An 18,416-nucleotide genomic window follows, 5' to 3' on the forward strand; every position below is an offset into this window, starting at 1 on the left:
ACAGGAAACATGTCCAGGTGCTACAGTACGGTACATCCACAGTGTACAGCTCCACAAGAAGACCGATATCTCACCATCAGTGCCCGCAGACGGCCACGGAGTAGTGCCGGGAGCCTTGCTCGGGACCTTACCGCAGCCACTGGAACAGTTGTCTCCAGACATACGGTCTACAGACGACTGAACAGACATGGTTTATTCGCCCAGAGACCTGCAAGGTGCATTCCACTGACCCCTGGTCACAAGAGAGCTCGTAAAGCCTGGTGTCAAGAACACAGTAGACGGTCATTGAGACAGTGGTCCCAGGTTATGTTCACGGACGAGTCCAGCAATTGTCTGAACAGTGATTCTCGCCGGGTTTTCATGTAGTGTGAACCAGGAACCAGATACCAACCCCATAATGTCCTCGAAAGGGACCTGTATAGAGGTCGTGGTTTGATGGTGCGGGGTGGGATTATGATTGGTGCACGTACACCCCTGCATGTCTTCAACAGAGGAACTTTAACAGGTCAGGTATATCGGGACGTCATTTTGCACCAGTATGTCCGCTTTTTTAGGGGTGCAGTGGGTCCCACCTTCCTCCTGATGGATGGTAGCGCACGGCCCCACGAGCTGCCATCGTGGAGGAGTACCTTGAAACAGAAGATATCAGGTGAATGCAGTGGCCTGCCTGTTATCCAGACCTAAACCCCATAGGGCACGTCTGGAATGCTCTCGGTCGACGTATCGCTGCACGTATTCAAACCCCTAGGACACTTAAAGAGCTCCGACAGGCACTGGTTGAAGAATGAGAGGCTATACCCAGCAGCTGCTCGACCACCTGATCCAGAGTATGCCAACTCGTTGAGCGGCCTGTGTACGTGAGCATGGTGATAATAACCCATATTGATGTCGGGGTACATGCGCAGGAAACAGTGGCGTTTTGTAGCACGTGTTTCAGGACGGTGTTCTCAACTTATCACCAATACCGTGGATTTACATATGTGTGTCGTGCGTGTTCCCTATGTTCCAATGCTATTAGCGCCAGTTTTGTGTAGTGCCACGTTGTGTAGCACCACATTATGAAATTATCCTTAATTTATGAGCATGAGTGTAGATCCTTCAACATTACCCTTGCCATGTCACTTACGAAGCTTTGAAGATAAGACTCAACAGAACGGCTGTCCGCAGCGTATGCTCTGAAGGTATTTCGAAATAATGCTTTACTCTATACCTCGGTTTTAATAGGTTAAGTCACATATATGACTTATGTTTTTACTAGAAATATATATTATGTTGACTACTGCAGATTCGAAACCCGAAGTACACATAGGTGTACTTAGGTTACACACCCAGAGGTTTTTGTCTTTCCTATACAGTGTAAATAGTAGCCTTTTTATTTTTAGCGAGGAAAAAACTCCTACAGTTATGTAATGCTTTGGCTATACACTGTGTGATCAAAGTATCCGGACACCCCCAAAACGTAAGTTTTCGTTGTACTTTCATCTGCTGCCAGGTAGTCCATATCAGCGACCTCGGTAGTCATTAGACATCATGAGATGTGCTCTGTGGAACTTACGGACTTCGAACATGGGCAGGTGATTGGGTGTCACGTGTGTCATACGTCTGAACGCGAGATTTCCACACTCCTAAATATCCCTAGGTCCACAGTTTCCGAAGTGATAGTGAAGTGGAAACGTGAAGAGACACGTACAGCACAAAAGCGTACAGGCCGGCCTCGTGTTTTGACTGACAGAGACCGCCAACAGTTGAAGAGGGGCGTAATGTGTAACAGGTAGACATCTATCAAGACCATCACACAGGAATTCCAAACTGCATCAGGATGCACTGCAAGTACTGTGACAGTTAGGAGGCAGGTGAGAAAACTTGGATTTCATGGTCAAGCGGCTCCTCATAAGCCACACATCACGCCGGTAAATGCCAAACGGCTGCTCGCTTGGTGTACGGAGCGTCAACATTGGACGACTGAACAGTGGAAGAACGTTGTGTGGAGTGACGGAATCACGGTACGCAATGTGGTGATCCGATGGAAGGGTGTGGGTATGGCGAATGCCCGGTGAACGTAATGTGCCAGCTTGTATAGTGCCAACAGTGGAACTCGAGGGCGGTGGTGTTTTGGTGTGGTCGTGTTTATCATGGGGGTGGGGGGAGGGGGGCTTGCAACCCTTCTTCTTTTGCGTGGCACTATCACAGCACAGGCCTACATTGATGTCAAAAGCACCTTCTTGCCTCCCACTGTTGAAGAGCAATAAGGAGATGGCGATTGCATCTTTCAACACGATCGAACACCTATTCATAGTGCACGGCCTGTGGTTACATGACAATAACATCCCTGTCATGGATTGGCCTGCACAGGGTCCTGACCTGAGTCCTATAGAAGATCTTTGGGATGTTTTGTAACGCCGACTTCGTTACAGGCCTCACCGACCGATATCGATACCTCATCTTCGTAAGGCACTCCGTGAAGAACGGGCTGCCATTCCCCAAGAAACCTTCCAGCACGTGAGTGAACGTACGCCTGCGAGAGTGGAAGGTTTCATCAAGGCCAACACCATACTGAATTCCAGCATTACCGATGGAGGGCACCACGAACTTGTAAGTCATTTTCAGCCAGGTGTCCGGATACTTTTGATCACATGGGGTACCTTTGAAGCGGATACAACTGTTATTGTTAATTGTTGGAATGTGTACAAAACATATCGTTCAAAGGACGGAGTACCAAAATGTAGGAGTCTGTCCCCAGTAAGTTTTAGAATAAATTTTGGCTAATGAACTAAGAAATTCTTTTCGTGTAAGATTTTCCTCACGGCTCTCCATATATAAATCTTTGGATGAAAGGGAGAGCTCTGAAGTTCTGGATCTGATGATAATGCACCCAAGGTGAAAATGTTGTCCCCCAGCCAAGAAACCTATGTCGATATGCCCAGGTTGATCACCCTCTCCAATACACAGAGGCGAAGAATGCTTCTAAATGCCACTGTGAATGGTGCAGGACCGTGTGCAAGAAGATTAATATGTGTTTGTTTGCATTTAAAATCGACAAAAATCGTAATATGTGTTTCAGAATGTTGTACCTTCTGCTGGTTAAGACGCGTAGTACGCTCGTGTGTACCTTATATATTTTAGAAATTATAAAAAATTAAAATTAAAACTATGTGTAACAACAAACACGAAGAAAACATTTATCTTTACTTATTTTGTTACTGGGACTGAAGAATCTTCCATATTCAGTCTACTGTGTGCAGTTACCTATTATTAATCGGTCTTTTATCGACTGCATTTAGCTGCCAGGAGTTTTGGACATACCATTTAATGTCTTTTGTAAGTCAAAGGACACTGTTTCGTTAAGAACTTGAATTTGTCACAAGAATGAGGCAGTTCTAGTTAGTTCAGTGCATATAAGTAATCGTTTAACTGTTGTTTGGTGTTAAAATTGTATGACATAGATGGTGACATAAAGGTTAGGAAACATATGTAGAGCAGAAAGATTGTAATATCACATCATTGTAGCTGGCAGAAACTACAGTTTTGTCAGATAATTGAACAAAATGAAGAATTATAAAAGTGCACTGGTTTATTCTGATATGGAATGGCTACATTATCTGCAGGATATGTGATGGTTTCCATTACATAAAGGAGGAACAATAATGTCGAAACCGTTTATAGCGACACAGTTCTTGAGGACGTACAGGCTATAACAGCGAATTCTAATGTTACCCTCCAAGTCCTATACAAACCTGTACTTCAGGAATTCGCTTAGTATGACATCGCTTATTGCAACTTACGGTATTTTTTATTAGATTTTAGGAGACGTCTATCGCATATAACGCCCAGTGTTTATTTTTGTTCGTTGCGTTGCTGGGGATTACTGACAACACTGTAACACCTACTTTCAAACTCTTGTTTTCTGTAGAGTGTTGGTTTCAAACCAATATGTGTGTTAAACAGTCAATGCAAACATCAGCCGGCCGTTGTGACCGAGGTGTTCTGTGAGCTCCAGTCTTCAACCGCGTGACCACTACGGTCGCAGGTTCGAATCCTGCCTCGGGCATGGATGTGTGTGATGTCGTTAGGTTAAGTTTAAGTAGTTCTAAGTTTTATGGGACTGACGACCTCAGATGTTAAGTCTAATAGTGCTCAGAGCCATTTGACCCTTTTGCTAACATCACTTCAAAGACGTCGCAGAAAAAGAGAAAAGTATGTAATACTGAAGAAAAGTCAGAAGTAATAAGGCGATTAGAAAATGGGGAAACTAACGTCAGCACCGCGAAGGAATCGCATGTCTGACGCTTGACTGTTTCTATAATTTGGACGGACTGTGAGAAAATAATCTTTTAAAACACAGTTCTTTAAAAAGGAAGTGGCCGAAATCATCTGAGCACTAAGGTATTGAAGAAGCTTTAGCTGCATGGTTTAAGCAACAAAAATCAGCTAACGTGCCGATCAACGGACATATTCTCGAAGAGAGAGCCAATGAATTTCGCGTTTTGTGAGAAATCCGAACTCCAGTTCTTGTTAGTCTTGGATACAACATTTTCGAGGTCGCCATCGTAGTATCGCTGAGAAAATTTGAGGCGAAATTAGGGGCGCACCTGATGGCGTAACAGACGGCTGTCTGTCTGAGAAGTGGCCTGTCTCGTGTGTAGGTTACAAGCCAGATGATACATGTAATGCAGATGAAATTTGGTTGTCTTACAACATTTTATCTCAATCGTTGTTCAAGACTGTGTTCGACATTAGTGAACAACTTACATTCTTGCTACTTCCTTCTTTAGTTATTAAAGGTTTCTACTTTCCGCTCGCTTGTTATTGCGGTACGTACTGCATAAACATAAAAAAATTGCTTGTCTTCGCCTCTCCACAAATACTGTACTGTAAACACTGTAGGTATACTGCATATCTGCTACTTTTCAAAGTTTTAACTGCATGGAAGATACGGTATTTCTATCAAAAAACAAAACAAATACCTGGTTTGTGCATTTATTGGCTATAACGGCGGTAAACTATCGCTTCCTTGGACGTCGTCGTGACCGGTTTCGACTGTACTTAGATATGATACGGCATAATCGTCAGACGATTCACAGAATGTTATAGAAATTGCCCTTAGGAAGAGACAGTTATTTGTGACGGTTGCAATCTGTTTAAAGTCTGCGTTAATTCTATAAGTTGCTGTATTTTCGAATGTGAGGAGTGTGATGATACTAAAGAGAAAACGGTGTTTGCACTTAATGTAAATAACTTTATAAGCTTCGTATTTATTTGTGTCAGTGTTGTCCTTGTAATTCTCTTATACTCGCAGCTTTCTTTAAGTTTAGTCGTCATGTTCTTTTCTTCTCCGGAACTAACGTGTTTCGCACTCTCCTTGCAGATAACCGCGCTGTGCTGGATGTGTGTCTCTCTTCGGCAGCCGCAGAGTGGCTCCGCTAACGGCGTGTTGCTGGCTGCGTGTGTTGCAGGGGCCGTGAGATAGAGGGCATGGGCCGCGGCTGGGCTCGCAAGCTGGCGCTGTGTGCGGCCGTCTTCACCGGCCTGCTCTGGCTGCTCTACGGCGCCGTCTCGCCCTGTGCTGACGACCACTCGCCGCTCATGGTGCCCAAGCAGGTATACCTCTGCCTCACTGCTTCGCTTGTCTCCAAGTTTACCGTTCACCACCACCCTCCCCCTCCCCCTCCCCCCCTCTCGCAACCCATCCATCACCACCTTCAACCCATCTCTCACAGTCACCCACCCCCCAGCGGACTCTCAACACTTTTGTGAGTACATACTTGGCACTCATGGGGGCCCTGCCACTGCAGTACTCTTAAGTTTTTCCGCGCTGTATGTCCATCCTCCTACCACTCTTTTGTCTTTCCCTTGGAGACCATGTGTGCCGTTGGGAAACTGAAAATTGTGTCTTCACTTCGGCATTTGAGGTCTCCCTTTTTTTTGTCGTTCTTACTCCCTTTACATGCCTGAACGCTATCTCACACATTTGGCACATAAAGGGCGACTGGGCAGTCGTGTAACTCTCAGTGCCAGAGTCGACAGATAGGGCTCGCTCATTCCCCTGCTAAAGACCAGACCCAGGGAGGGGTGATTGCCTAACCTGTTGCCTTCCCAACTGACAGCTGGTCCCTCTGTCTGGAGCTCGGGAGGCGTGACATGAGGTATGAACCATCACCTAATGCAGGTGCGCTCCTCTTTGTGGGGGCCTCCAGAGATTTTAGTAGTCCTGGAGGATACACGTGCCATGAATACATCACTGCAATCTACATCTAATAAACGAAAATGGAACGAGGCCAAAGACACAACAAATCTACCAGTTTCACCCTGCTACATCATGGTATGCCACACAGAAAGAAGTCAGAAAGTTTCTGCAACCTAACCATTATTCAGAACGGTGTGGATACAGTTTCAGGCCCACTAAAGTCCTGCACCCCCTTACACTACGGAACTTTGCTTCTAGAGACAGACACTGCCGCCCAAGCCCAAAAACTGCTTAAAGCTACAATGCTCCACAGATACACTGATCATGTAGAGGCTCATTGAGCACTCAGTTCTTCATGTGGTGTCATAAACACTGGGCTCCTCGATCGTATGGATATTAGAGATATGCAACGTTATCTCTGTGATCAGGGCATAACCACAGCTGATTGGGTTATGAAGAGAGTTGATTCGGAATTGGAACCTGCACCGTTTTCTTAATGTTTGATAGAGTGGATCTCCCATCAGAGACCAGGGTGGGCTGTGACGTCATCAATGTCAGACCCTATATACCAAACCCAATGCATTGCTACCACTGTCAGCATTATAAACATACTCGCATGTCCTGTAAAAACACAGAAAAATGTGTAACTTACGGCAGTGATGTACATGAGGGAGATGCCCACTTCCTTCTACCTGCTACATAAACTGCAATGGCAACCATGCCACTTCATCCTGAAAATGCCCTGCGTACCGCGATAAAGCCATTCAGGAGATGTGGGTGAAGGAGAGGGTACCCATCAATGTTGCTCACAAAATCTTAGGCCGGTGAATGCCTTGTAGCTATAGTACCATTCTTGCTACGTCACGAAAGATATGGCCACGAAGACCTGTAACCTCCATTTCAGTGGTTGTAAAGTCGCGTATTGCTAAGTTGACGTCCTCACCTCCGCCAACTACAGTTGCTCAACCCACCAAAAAACCTTCGCCCACACCACCGAAGTCACTTGTGATACAGGCTAAAGAATGGAAATTTAAGAAGAAATTCTCCCACGATGACTTTTTGTGTACCTTAACTTAGCAGTCGTCTGGGTCCATGTGTGACAAACGCAAAGGTACTGAGAAATCGAACAAAGACTAACGTTTTCCCCTTCTCCAACTCTGAGATCCTCTACAACACTGACTTCCATTTTACTGGTATGAATCACCAACTGGTTCTCCACCCCAGGGTGAGCTGACCGGAGGTTACTGGTACCTCTGAAGAAATAATGGAACGGTATCCTCCAGACTCAGGACCATGTAGTAATATTCAGCTGAAATCTCGCACTCGGCAGCGACTGAAATAATTGCCCCTTATAAGAGAAATATCTCCTATCGTCTAATATGGCTGTTCTCCAATGTTACCTACATGGCGTCAGATCACATAGGGCAGACTTACAGCTGCCATCATGATCACAGGGCCCAGTTGTTTTATGCCTCCAAGAAACGAAATTATGCCCTGTAGTACGCTTTGATCTCTTACACTTGACCCCAGTAAGTTTCGTCAATCCTTCTCAGGGAGAAACTCCAGCTGATGGGGGAGTCATGATGCTCATTTGCGACGATAGTCATAGCCAAACCATTTCATTGAACATCCAGCGACAACCTGTTTCTCTCCATCTTTCTCTCCCTAGTTTAACCTTTTCTTTTTGCAACATCTACTGACCCCCATCATCTGATTCGACCAAGACAGACATACTGCGGCCTGCTGCTCAGCTCCCTCATCCCTTTTTGCTACTCAGAGACTTCAGCGCCCACCATCCAATTTGGGGTTCTCTGAGAACCTGCATGAGAGGCTCTCTCCTGCAGACGGTTTCAACCAGCGTACCTCATTTCTCTCAACGCTGGTGTACCCACATTTCTTTCAGATTCCGTACACATGTTTCTTGCACCTGGCTCTCTCGTTCTGTCATGCACAGGTTGTCCGTTGTCTTACAGTAGGCTGTTCTCTGACACATGGTTGAGTGACCGTAGCCCGTGCATAATTCGTCTGCTGACTCATGTCCCATCTGTGTCCAAAGCAATACGCAGCTTTCTAAAGCTGAAGGCTCTACACTTCATTGGCAAGCTTCAATGAACAATATTTCCACAGCAGTGATCGTAAGGTTGAGCACCTTGTGAGTGGTATCCTTACACAGAATGTTCCATCACCCGGACCTCTTTCCTGCCGAGACGTTTCCCAGCCCCTGGTGGACTGAGTAATAGCGCGACAAGCTTCGTGCAGGGAGATGTGCTGTCTGTGTCGCCTTCCCACACAGGAGAACTGTATTCATTATAAAGTTGCACATAAAGTGTCGTCACAGTATCACAGATAGCGAAAAGAGCTAGTTGTGTCTCTTTTACTAATTCTCTTAACCGTTTTACGCCCTCTCCTGTTGTTTGGGGTAACCTACGTCAGACTTCTGGAATCAAGTTAGATCTCCTGACCTGGCTGTGGCAAAAAATGTCATTGTGGAACCTATCGATGATTCCAACACCTTGGGTCGATACTTTGCAGAGATCTTGAACCCTACATATTACTATCCTGCCTTCCTACCTCAGAAAGGAACAGAGGAGGATCGGAAGATATCTTTCCCCTCTCAGAAACACGATGCTACAGTACCGTCTTTTCTATGAGGTGCTCGAACTTGCTCTCACTCCGTCACGATTCGCTGCTCCAGGACCGGATGATTTTCACTTTCAGGTATTGCAGCACCCATATTTTGATGAAAAGCATTTCTCCTTCGTATGTATAATCGCAACTGGACGGACTGCGCATTTCCCAACGTTAGCGAAACACCACTGTAATCGCCATACCCAAACCTGGTAAGGACAAACATATTCCATCCGGCTACCAGTTAGTTTCCCTCATCAGCTGTGTGTGTAACGTGATGGGTTGCGTGATCAGTGGTCGGTTGGTAGGTGACTTGAGTCTCGAAATGTGCTAACAAATGCACAATGTGGAATTCATAAGCACTGGTACAGTTGATCATCTTATCATCCTGTCAACCTGTGTTAAGAACAACTTTCTGCAGATATGTCAAACTGTAGCTGTGTTTTTTGATTCGGACAAGGCTTACAATACCCGCTGGAGGATCCCCCGTGCAATACACATGTGGAGCTTCCAATATCACCTGCCCCAATTTATTCGGTAGTTTTCAAAAGACCAGGTTTCCCAAGGTACATATGGGTTCCGTTTTGTTGAACACTTTTATTCATGAGAACAGGATGCCTCAGGGCTCAGTGCTGAATGTAGCCCTATTTGCCATAGCAATTAACCCTGTCATAGACTGTCCCTTGCGAGGTATCTCATGCTCTCTTTCCGTCGATGACTTTGTGATACTGCACATCTCAGCAGACCTGTTTGTTTGAGCGACGACTTCAACGATGTCTCAATTTTCGTTACTCTTGGAACATCGACTCCGGCTTCCACTTTTCACAGAAAAAACTGTCTAAATTCTGGCGGAGTAAGGAGTTTCTCCGGCCATCCTTACACCTCGGTCCTGTTGCTCTTCCGTTTGTAGAAACCACGAAATTCTTGGGCCTCACACTCCGTAGGTAATTCTTCGGTGGTCCTCCCACATACCTTACATGACAGCACAGTGTATCCGATCTCTAAATATGCTTATGTTTTAAAAGTTACTGCATGAGAATATATACTTGCTACACACACTCACTCCTTAATGCAACGAATCCAAGAATGCTTCCTCTCGCTCGCTGATGATGGAGCCAACGTGACGTTCATGTGGGCCCCTGGTCATGCCACAGTGTTGGTGAATGAAGCTGCCGATGCTGCTGCAAGGCTGTAGTCTAATTACGCAGGCCTTCTAGTAATTCTGTCCCTTCAACACTGGTCTTGTCAAAATGGGAACAAATTCCAGGAAATTAAACACCTTCCCACAGCTTGAACGCCCGTTTTGTCACAAAGAGACGCTTATCGCCAGGTTGCGTTTTGAGCACTATCATTTCAGTCACTGTCATTTGTTAAGTGGAAACCCTGCACATCTCTCTGTGTACTGCTATCAGCCTTCGTTAGTGTTCCATTTTCTGACCCAGTGCCAATTTTATAATAATTTACATTTTAATGTACGTTTACCATCTGCAATATCAGATTTTTAGGAGGTACAGCACAAGCTATAGATCGTGTTAGTTTTTATTCGTGATTGTAATGTGGCGAAGGACATTTAATTTTCAACCCCTCCTCAAAGGGGAAGTGATCGTTTTTAATTGTCCCTCTCGTCTGGTCGATTGGACACTGAGTATTATCAATTTCAAATTCATTTGGGAACTGACCATTTCAAGTTATGACACAAGCGCTCGTGACCTCAACTGTTTTGCACCCTAAATCAACAACAACGAAACAAACTGGCGCCCCACCGCTCGCGGAGCTTGTCATTGCGACTGAAGCAACCTGCTTAGAGTACCTAACAGAAGGTGTTGCTCCAGCTAAAACTTCGTGGCTTCACATGAAAATAAAGTTCGCCGTTACGAATCTGAAAAACATTAATCACGAAATATCGACACAAAAAATGAAGGTGCAGCTTTTGGTTTGAAAAGTGATGATATCAATGTTTTGGTTTCTGAAATCTGGTTTCGCAGGATAGAGCGGATCAGGTTATGGTTGTGGAGAGGGCCGTAATCACTTGCTGTCAGTTGCACAAAACACACAAACTTTTATTTTCCTAAGAACCACTTAATTACACATTGCCTTAAAAGGATCAAATTAAAACAATACGGTTGAAGGCCTAGTTAAGAAAACTTGCAATTCCTCTTGGGCTGAAGGCGCAAAAGCACGCCAAAAACAAGAACGGCTGAGGGTCTGAACACATGTTATATAAAAATTACTTTAAAGAATACACGCAGCTGGAAGGCCTTACTTAAAAAAAAAAATTCACGTGAATATTCGGCTTGAAGACCACACACCGTTCATTGAACAACTCATGACTTAGGGCCTGGATAACAAGAATTTCAGGTAGAATAAACTTTCAAAATTTTAGTTATTAAACAAATCAATCTACAACTTTAATTTAAGTCGGCTAAAGGCCTTATTTTAAAATTAAAACAAACTACATTAATAGACAGCTGAAGGCCTCGCACAGTACATCAGACTAAAATGAAAATCACAATGTAAAATCAACAGTACAGTGGTGCTCAGAAGTGTTTCGAGAGTCGATCTGAGGAGGTGGGTGTAATGTAAGGTGAGGTGAGACAGGCAGCCGAGAGTAAGGTTAAATAATCGGATGGCAACCCGGCCCAGGGACGGCTTAAGGACCGACCAACAACCTTAATCAATTCCCTTGCTCCCGACCAACGTTACAACAATGGAAAATATCAGCCGAGGACGAAGATAACAGCCGCACTACGTCTTCAAAATTGGAGTCTAAAAACAGCCAAGGCACAATAACCACTATTAAGAAAAAAAATGAACAAACAACTAAAAGGCCGTCGGACTACACGCCGTGCCGGACAGCATCAACACGGCGGGGAAAAAGACAGTGCCGGACAACTATGCTAACGAGTAGGGCAGGTAACTGGGGCGTTAACGGCCACAGGGCAGAAAATACCGCTGGTGCACTTCACTGATAACAACCAATTTAATAATTAAAGACCACACAAGAAGGCGGCTGCGAAGTTTCGTCGACTCCAACAACACGTCTCCGACGATTGTCTGGTTGAAGGCATATGCGTCATTAAGGTTAGAGAGAGAGAGAGAGAGAGAGAGAGAGAGAGAGAGAGGGGGCGGTGGTTTTCTGTCGGACGAATAGAGCCCCATCAAATACACACATCAAAAAGAGTTTTGCATCACCCCGGTTCCCAGAACTCCTGCAGATAGACGTTGACTGTGGATATTCTGTCACGGATACAGTCCCTTTGACTGTTCAGAGATGTAAACAACCATGCATGAGTAACGCCTATTAGACGGAGGGGGTCCGACTGCCGATCAGCCCCAGTCATTCCACCAGGAAGGAGGTACACGGTTCGTGTTGCCTGTAGGTCAACCATGCCTAGACGGTCAATACCGCGGTTCGCTTGCGTCTGTATTGTTACTTTGTGCCAGGAAGGGCTCTCAACATGGGAAGTGTGCAGGCGTCTCGAAGTGAACCAAAGCGATTTTTGGACATGAAGGAGATACACAGAGACAAGAACTGCCCAACGGCTACTATTGCAGTGGATGACCGCTACCTACGGATTATGGCTCAGAGGAATCCTGATTGCGACGCCACCATGTTGAATACAGCTTTTCATGCAGCCACAGGACGTCGTGTCACGACTCAAACTGTGCACAATAGGCTGTATGATGCACAACTATACTCCCGACGTCTATGGCGAGGTCCATCTTTGCAACCACGACACCATTCAGCGCGGTACAGATGGGCCAAACAGCATGCCGAATGGAGCGCTCAGGATTGGCATCACGTGCCATAAGTGGGATAAGCTGGAAATTTGAGCCTGTCAGGGACCGTGTCCGGATGTCCGAAGCGCTTAATGCAACCACCTTATGAGAAACGATAAATCCGGGTTCGAGTCCATATCCGGCATAAATTTTCAACTTTCATAATTGTATTACCTCAATGCCCTGTGCGGCTGGAAGTCACGAATTCCCAGCCATGTCTTCCCTCTTCTTTCCCCATTCTCTGTTTCAAATAAGAGTACTTTTTCAGCCACATAGCCCACGTTTTGTTCCCAAAAATGAAGGAAGGCCTCCGCGGACGTTAATAAGGGTCCAATCAAGAAATACAGACGGTTGTAATGGCGTGATTTTGGAGAGAGAAGATACAGTTCCTTCTTTAACGCTTCATGAAAGTTGCATCATTCGCGAACGTGTATCCAATTTTCTGACAACTATGTCGAAAAACTGGAGTACTTTCTGGGATAGTAATTAATACGGAACATTATTTGTGTTTCATTTAATAAATCATTGTGATACATTTACTCCTACTGTCTGTGGAATACGGCTCCAAATCTTATTGCCCAAAATCTTCGAAGTCCCATCCAGTGTATCGGCAAAGGAATCGACTAACGCATGTAGTTCCAATAAGAATTTTCTTTCCCCAGTCATTCTCCTTCTACTATCCGCCCTGCATCTTCTCATCCTAGTCTTCAAACTCGTTTTTCATTTTACAGGAACTGTATATACACACTCAACTCAGATGACGGGGAACTAATTGTCCTCGGTCGCATGGGAGTCACCATCGCAGAAACGTTTTTCATACAAACCACGGAAATCATAAAATGGACATAGCCAATTTCATATGAGTAATTTTCCTATTACGGGTATTTCTCCGCTACGCTCTTTCGTTGTGTTTCACCTTTCGTACGAGAACGTCTTCCTTCGGCATCAGAAACAAAACAAACCATGGGTATCTGTCCTGGAAGAACAATACGAATCCAATTAGTCTGTTTGTTAGCCGGCCGCGGTGGTCTAGCGGTTCTAGGCGCTCAGCCCGGAACCGCGCGACTGCTACGGTCGCAGGTTCGAATCCTGCCTCGGGCATGGATGTCCTTAGGTTAGTTAGGTTTATGTAATTCTAAGTTCTAGGGGACTGATGACCACAGATGTTAAGTCCCATAGTGCTCAGAGCCATTTGAACCGTTTTTAGTCTGTTTGTTGTACGTAATTCTGTACAAGGTACTACGTCCATTGACGCCATTTTGATGCACTGGACTTGTTTGGAAAAGAAAAGTTATTTTCATTTAGGTTTTCTGTAAACCTTTGTAGGTTAAATAGCAGAGATCGAATAAACGCCTTAGAAAATCACGTCAGATTCTAAATAATGCTAAAGTAAAACGGACTTTGCACGGCAATCATTGTAATTGGGATTCCTGATGTTACACACTTTGTCCCCCTAATAACAGAATCGTCTAGGAGTTCTGTTCTTCACTTTCATATCAATGTGACTAATTACCTTTCCTTATACAATTAGAATTAAGTTTCGTCCTTACGTTATCTCTGCATAGTAACTAAGTGTGTGGGCAGTGGAGCAAATTGAATGTGTTATAATGTAAACGTTTGCCGTAAAAGAATGGTATTTATTCATTTCGGGCTCGTACATTTTTGAAATGAATATTAATGCGTAAATTGTATGATCCATATTACTTGGTTCGTGGAGGTGAAAAATTGAAGTGGCTTGTAAATAATGAATTTGCCGATAATTATGCCTACACCTCCGTCACAGTTGTTTGTGTAGAAAAAGGATTCCTGGATTATAATACCATTTGTGAAGTGGAGATCCGCTGAGGAATCCCGTTTCCGTTAGCTAGACAGAAAGCAGTATATGAAATTGGAAATTTGTGGTAAGATCTTATGGGACCAAACTGCTGGGGTCATCGGTCCCTAAGGTTACACACTACTTTGCCGAATTTAAACTAACGTACGCTAAGGACAACACGCACACCCACACCCATGCCCGAGGGAGGATTCGAGCCTCCGAAATCGTGACAAGGCGCCTAAGACCGCGCGGCTACCCCGCGTGGCGCTATATGAGACACACAGTGACGCATAGTGCACTCACACTAGTTCCGTCTCTAAATCACAATTTTCTATCATACAACTAATGACAGAAGACTAAGAGCGCACCACAACAATAGGGACAAACAAGATGAAAAGTGTGAAGAAAGAAGTTTGGAACATAAAATCGTGCTTATTATTCGTGAAAGAAGCTGTATTGCTACCTCCAACACATAACCAGATGAGAGGAAATGCATATACCAATTAAAGACGCGAAGAACTATCTCGCTGAAGAAAAAGGCGAAATACGTCTAGGAGAAATAAAACACAGTGAAGCAAGAAAAGGCGGTTATTATTTACAAGACCGGCGCTACAGTCTGTAACCGCGCGACCGCTACGCTCGCAGGTTCGAAGCCTGCCTCGGGCATGGATGTGTATATGTCCTTAGGTTAGTTAGGTTTAAGTAGTTCTAAGCTCTAGGGGACTGATGACCACAGCAGTTGAGTCCCATAGCGCTCAGAGCCATTTGAACCATTATTTACAAAACAACTATTTCTGTGCATGCTGCGCACGCAAAGAGACTTGCTTTTTCTCGTGAGCTTATTATTATTATTTTAATGATCTGGCGAACCTTAGTGTTGGATTACGCCTCGCACATTGATTTCCGAACCTGTATTCTGGATTATTCACTTCTTTTGTGTTACGTAGTGTATATCTGTTTTCCACACGTTTTATCGTATTTTATAACTCGTAAACTCAGCACCACCAGATTATTTCGCAAACAGCCTGTTTAAGGATGCCTCTTGAGTGGAACGTTTTTCTTTAATTTACCGCGTCAGGTCACCTGAGTAAGTTTTCACTGTTGATTATGATACACTTTTTGTATGGGGGTTCCAGAAAAATGTAGATACTCCTTCATATATCGTTGCAATTTTGAGCTGTAGCGTAGTCCATTGTTATCTCAATAGATCTTGGCACGCGTTTTCCAGGAGACGAGAATCCAGCAGTGATTTAAGTAATATTATCGTTTGAGCAACGCAAGGCCGTATTGAGATGATATAGGAAGTTTGAAAACTTGATGGAGGAAGAACGACAATGGCGCGATGTGTACGGAATAGCCACCAACACATACAACAATTTATCGTCTTTGGTATAAATTTGAAGCCGACGGTATTGTTCAGGATGGCATACGATATGGTCTGGGCGACCAGGACCAAAGCCATCAACAAGTCCAGCTTCTAACGTTGCTGTGTTGCAACATTTTACTAGGTCGCCTCAAAAATCTGTGAAGCAGGGTAATCCGATCAAGCGTACGACGAATTCTGAAGACTGCTAAATGGAAATTGTACATTCAAAGATTGCTTCACGCAGTGAAGGACGACGACCCGAATCGAAGGATGGAGTATTGCGAGAGGTTTGAAGGCATGCTTGGCGAGGATGAACGGTTTTCAGGGACTGCGTGTACTGGGCTCCTGAAAATCCTCACGTTTACTTGGAAAAACATGTTAATCTGCCGGGTGTTAATCTTTGTTGTGATCTGTCATCGCACACTTTGACTGGCTCATTTTTCTTCAAGGTGCTGTAACTGCTGGTGAGGTGTCTCTTCATATGCTGCAAACATCGATATTATCTGCATAAAAAGTTCTCGGTTTATTTGCCGCGTCAAATTTGGGTAAAAACCAGGAAGATTAAGCAAATGTTGCGACCCGTGAAAGATAATCTCGGCCTTATAGTACCGGGAATTTACAGCATTCCTCGCGAATGTGGCAAAAATTATGTGGGCCAGTCTATATGAACTGTTGCCGATCGCTGTGTGGCGTCACCTGAAATACAGGTATCCTGAAAAATCAGTGGTGGCTGAGCACATTTCGTTAAATAAACACAAGATTTTATTCGATGAAACAAGAATACTTGCTCACGCTTCAAAGTATTGGGACTCTGTCATCAGGGAAGCAGTTGAAATTAGACGTTGTGAAAATAATTTCAACAGAGGCTCCGGATATGCACTGAGCAATGCATGGAAGCGGGCAGTTGATAAAGAAACAGCACAGAGGGCGACTTCATACATTCCTCGCAGTTTTCCGCCTGTTGCGATGCATGGCGCTGCAAGTAACGCTGGATAAAGCGCGAACATAATCTATGGACATAGAGGCCGCCACCTCCGTACGCGCCGTTTTCAGCGTGACGTTATCCAGCCAATGAGAAGCCGTCCATTGTTTACAAAAGCGGAAGCCACACCGGTCCACGAAAGTCTGTTTTACTCCTGACGAAGATGACGGAGGTAGTCATCGAAAGCTCGGAATTTTATCCAAATTTGACGCGGCAGGTAAACCGAGAACTATTTATGCCAGAACTTCGTCGCGAAAGACTTCGTAGTCATCGATATTATCTGTCTTCCGAGAGGTGTCTGGAATAAAAGATTTTACCTACAACAGGATGGCACTCCTCCTCAGTACCACGGAGATGTGAGAGCCTGTTTGGATGAAAATCTACGTGGACGATTGTCGAGGACTTTGAAAAATAAAGTTTATCAGCAGAAAGCAGCTACATTGAACCAACTACGAGAAACCATCGAGGCAGCTCCATTGACGTATTTTGGCAGGTGATAGGGGTCGCTTTGAACACACAAGAAAACCTTCCCACCCGTGCAAGAATTGTAACTGTGTGTCATTCGGTTCCAATAATACTGACTGTCAGAGAGTGCCTACATATTTCTGGCTTCCTATGTATGTGAGTATCTGCCAAGCTGTTTCAGGTGTTTCTGCAGCGGCCACTTTCTGTTGCAGAAGTACGTGGTGGGCTCGGACCGGCGCGTGTACCCGTACGACCGCGAGATGCCGCTCATCTTCATCGGCGGCGTCCCCCGCTCGGGCACCACGCTCATGAGGGCTATGCTGGACGCGCACCCCGAAGTCAGGTCTGTACCTACTCCCACCGCCAGGCTTTCTTCTCTAACTGCCCACTTACAGGGGTCCTCAACCATGTAAGTGGGCGTGACGGGTGTAGTGGGCCGTGGCCTGCTCGTAGATAGAGGGTTCACAGATATATCCCTCCGCAGCATTCTGTGGCTTGATTGCAGAGACGAGTTTCAGTCAGGTAGCTGTTATGATGCTTTTAATTAATACGTCCTCCACTTTTGGTACCTGAAGTTGATCAAGAGAATGCATTCTTGGTCGGTTACAGCATTATATTGGTAAGTTGTGGCTGTAGCTGGCTGTTGAAGAAATGACAACTGAACTACATATTGCATAAATTTACACTTGCAAAAGGGAGATGGTCTGGCGGACAGGATGGGCAGCAATCTGCGGTTGTTTGGTGGTGGTGATGCTGCGGTATACTGGAAGAAGTCGAACACGAATGACTGTAGGGGAATAGACCATTATTTAGACAATATTTCTTGGTGTAACGAATGGTAGTTAGGTCCAAATGTAGAAATAAGGGGTGTTATAAACTTCACTCCGTGCGTGTCATATGCCGCAGTGAATATACGGAAATGAAACTCGGTGAAATACAAGTTAAAAATGTGTTGAATATTCATTTTTACTTACAAATTTTCACAGTTAATGTTGAAAGTGTCCCTCCTGTTGTTGAATACACAATTAAATTCGTCTAATCATGTTTCCAAACACAAGCAGTAAAATTTCTTCTATAACAGAAGTAGTGAAAGTGGATATTGCAGTTTTCAATTCATCGATGGATTTTGGACGGATTTTTATAGAGTGTTTTATAGGGAGTCAGGTGGTGTTAGATCAGGCGATCGTGGAGGCCA

The 18,416-nt window shown here is 44.8% G+C and overlaps 1 protein-coding gene across 3 annotated transcripts in view; it reads left to right on the plus strand.

Annotated features, from left to right (window-relative positions):
• Positions 1–18,416, plus strand: part of LOC126336125 (protein-tyrosine sulfotransferase-like) — an 859,377-nt gene that overhangs the window by 716,148 nt on the left and 124,813 nt on the right. For all 3 annotated transcript variants that reach the window (XM_049999633.1, XM_049999618.1, XM_049999625.1), the window contains 2 exons: positions 5,454–5,598; positions 17,434–17,564. In XM_049999633.1, coding sequence (XP_049855590.1) covers positions 5,473–5,598; positions 17,434–17,564 — 257 coding nt within the window. In that variant the 5' untranslated portion in view covers positions 5,454–5,472. The remainder of the gene's footprint in view (positions 1–5,453; positions 5,599–17,433; positions 17,565–18,416) is intronic.

This window comes from Schistocerca gregaria, chromosome 1, assembly GCF_023897955.1.
Source record: "Schistocerca gregaria isolate iqSchGreg1 chromosome 1, iqSchGreg1.2, whole genome shotgun sequence".
Classification (NCBI taxonomy): domain Eukaryota; kingdom Metazoa; phylum Arthropoda; class Insecta; order Orthoptera; family Acrididae; genus Schistocerca; species Schistocerca gregaria.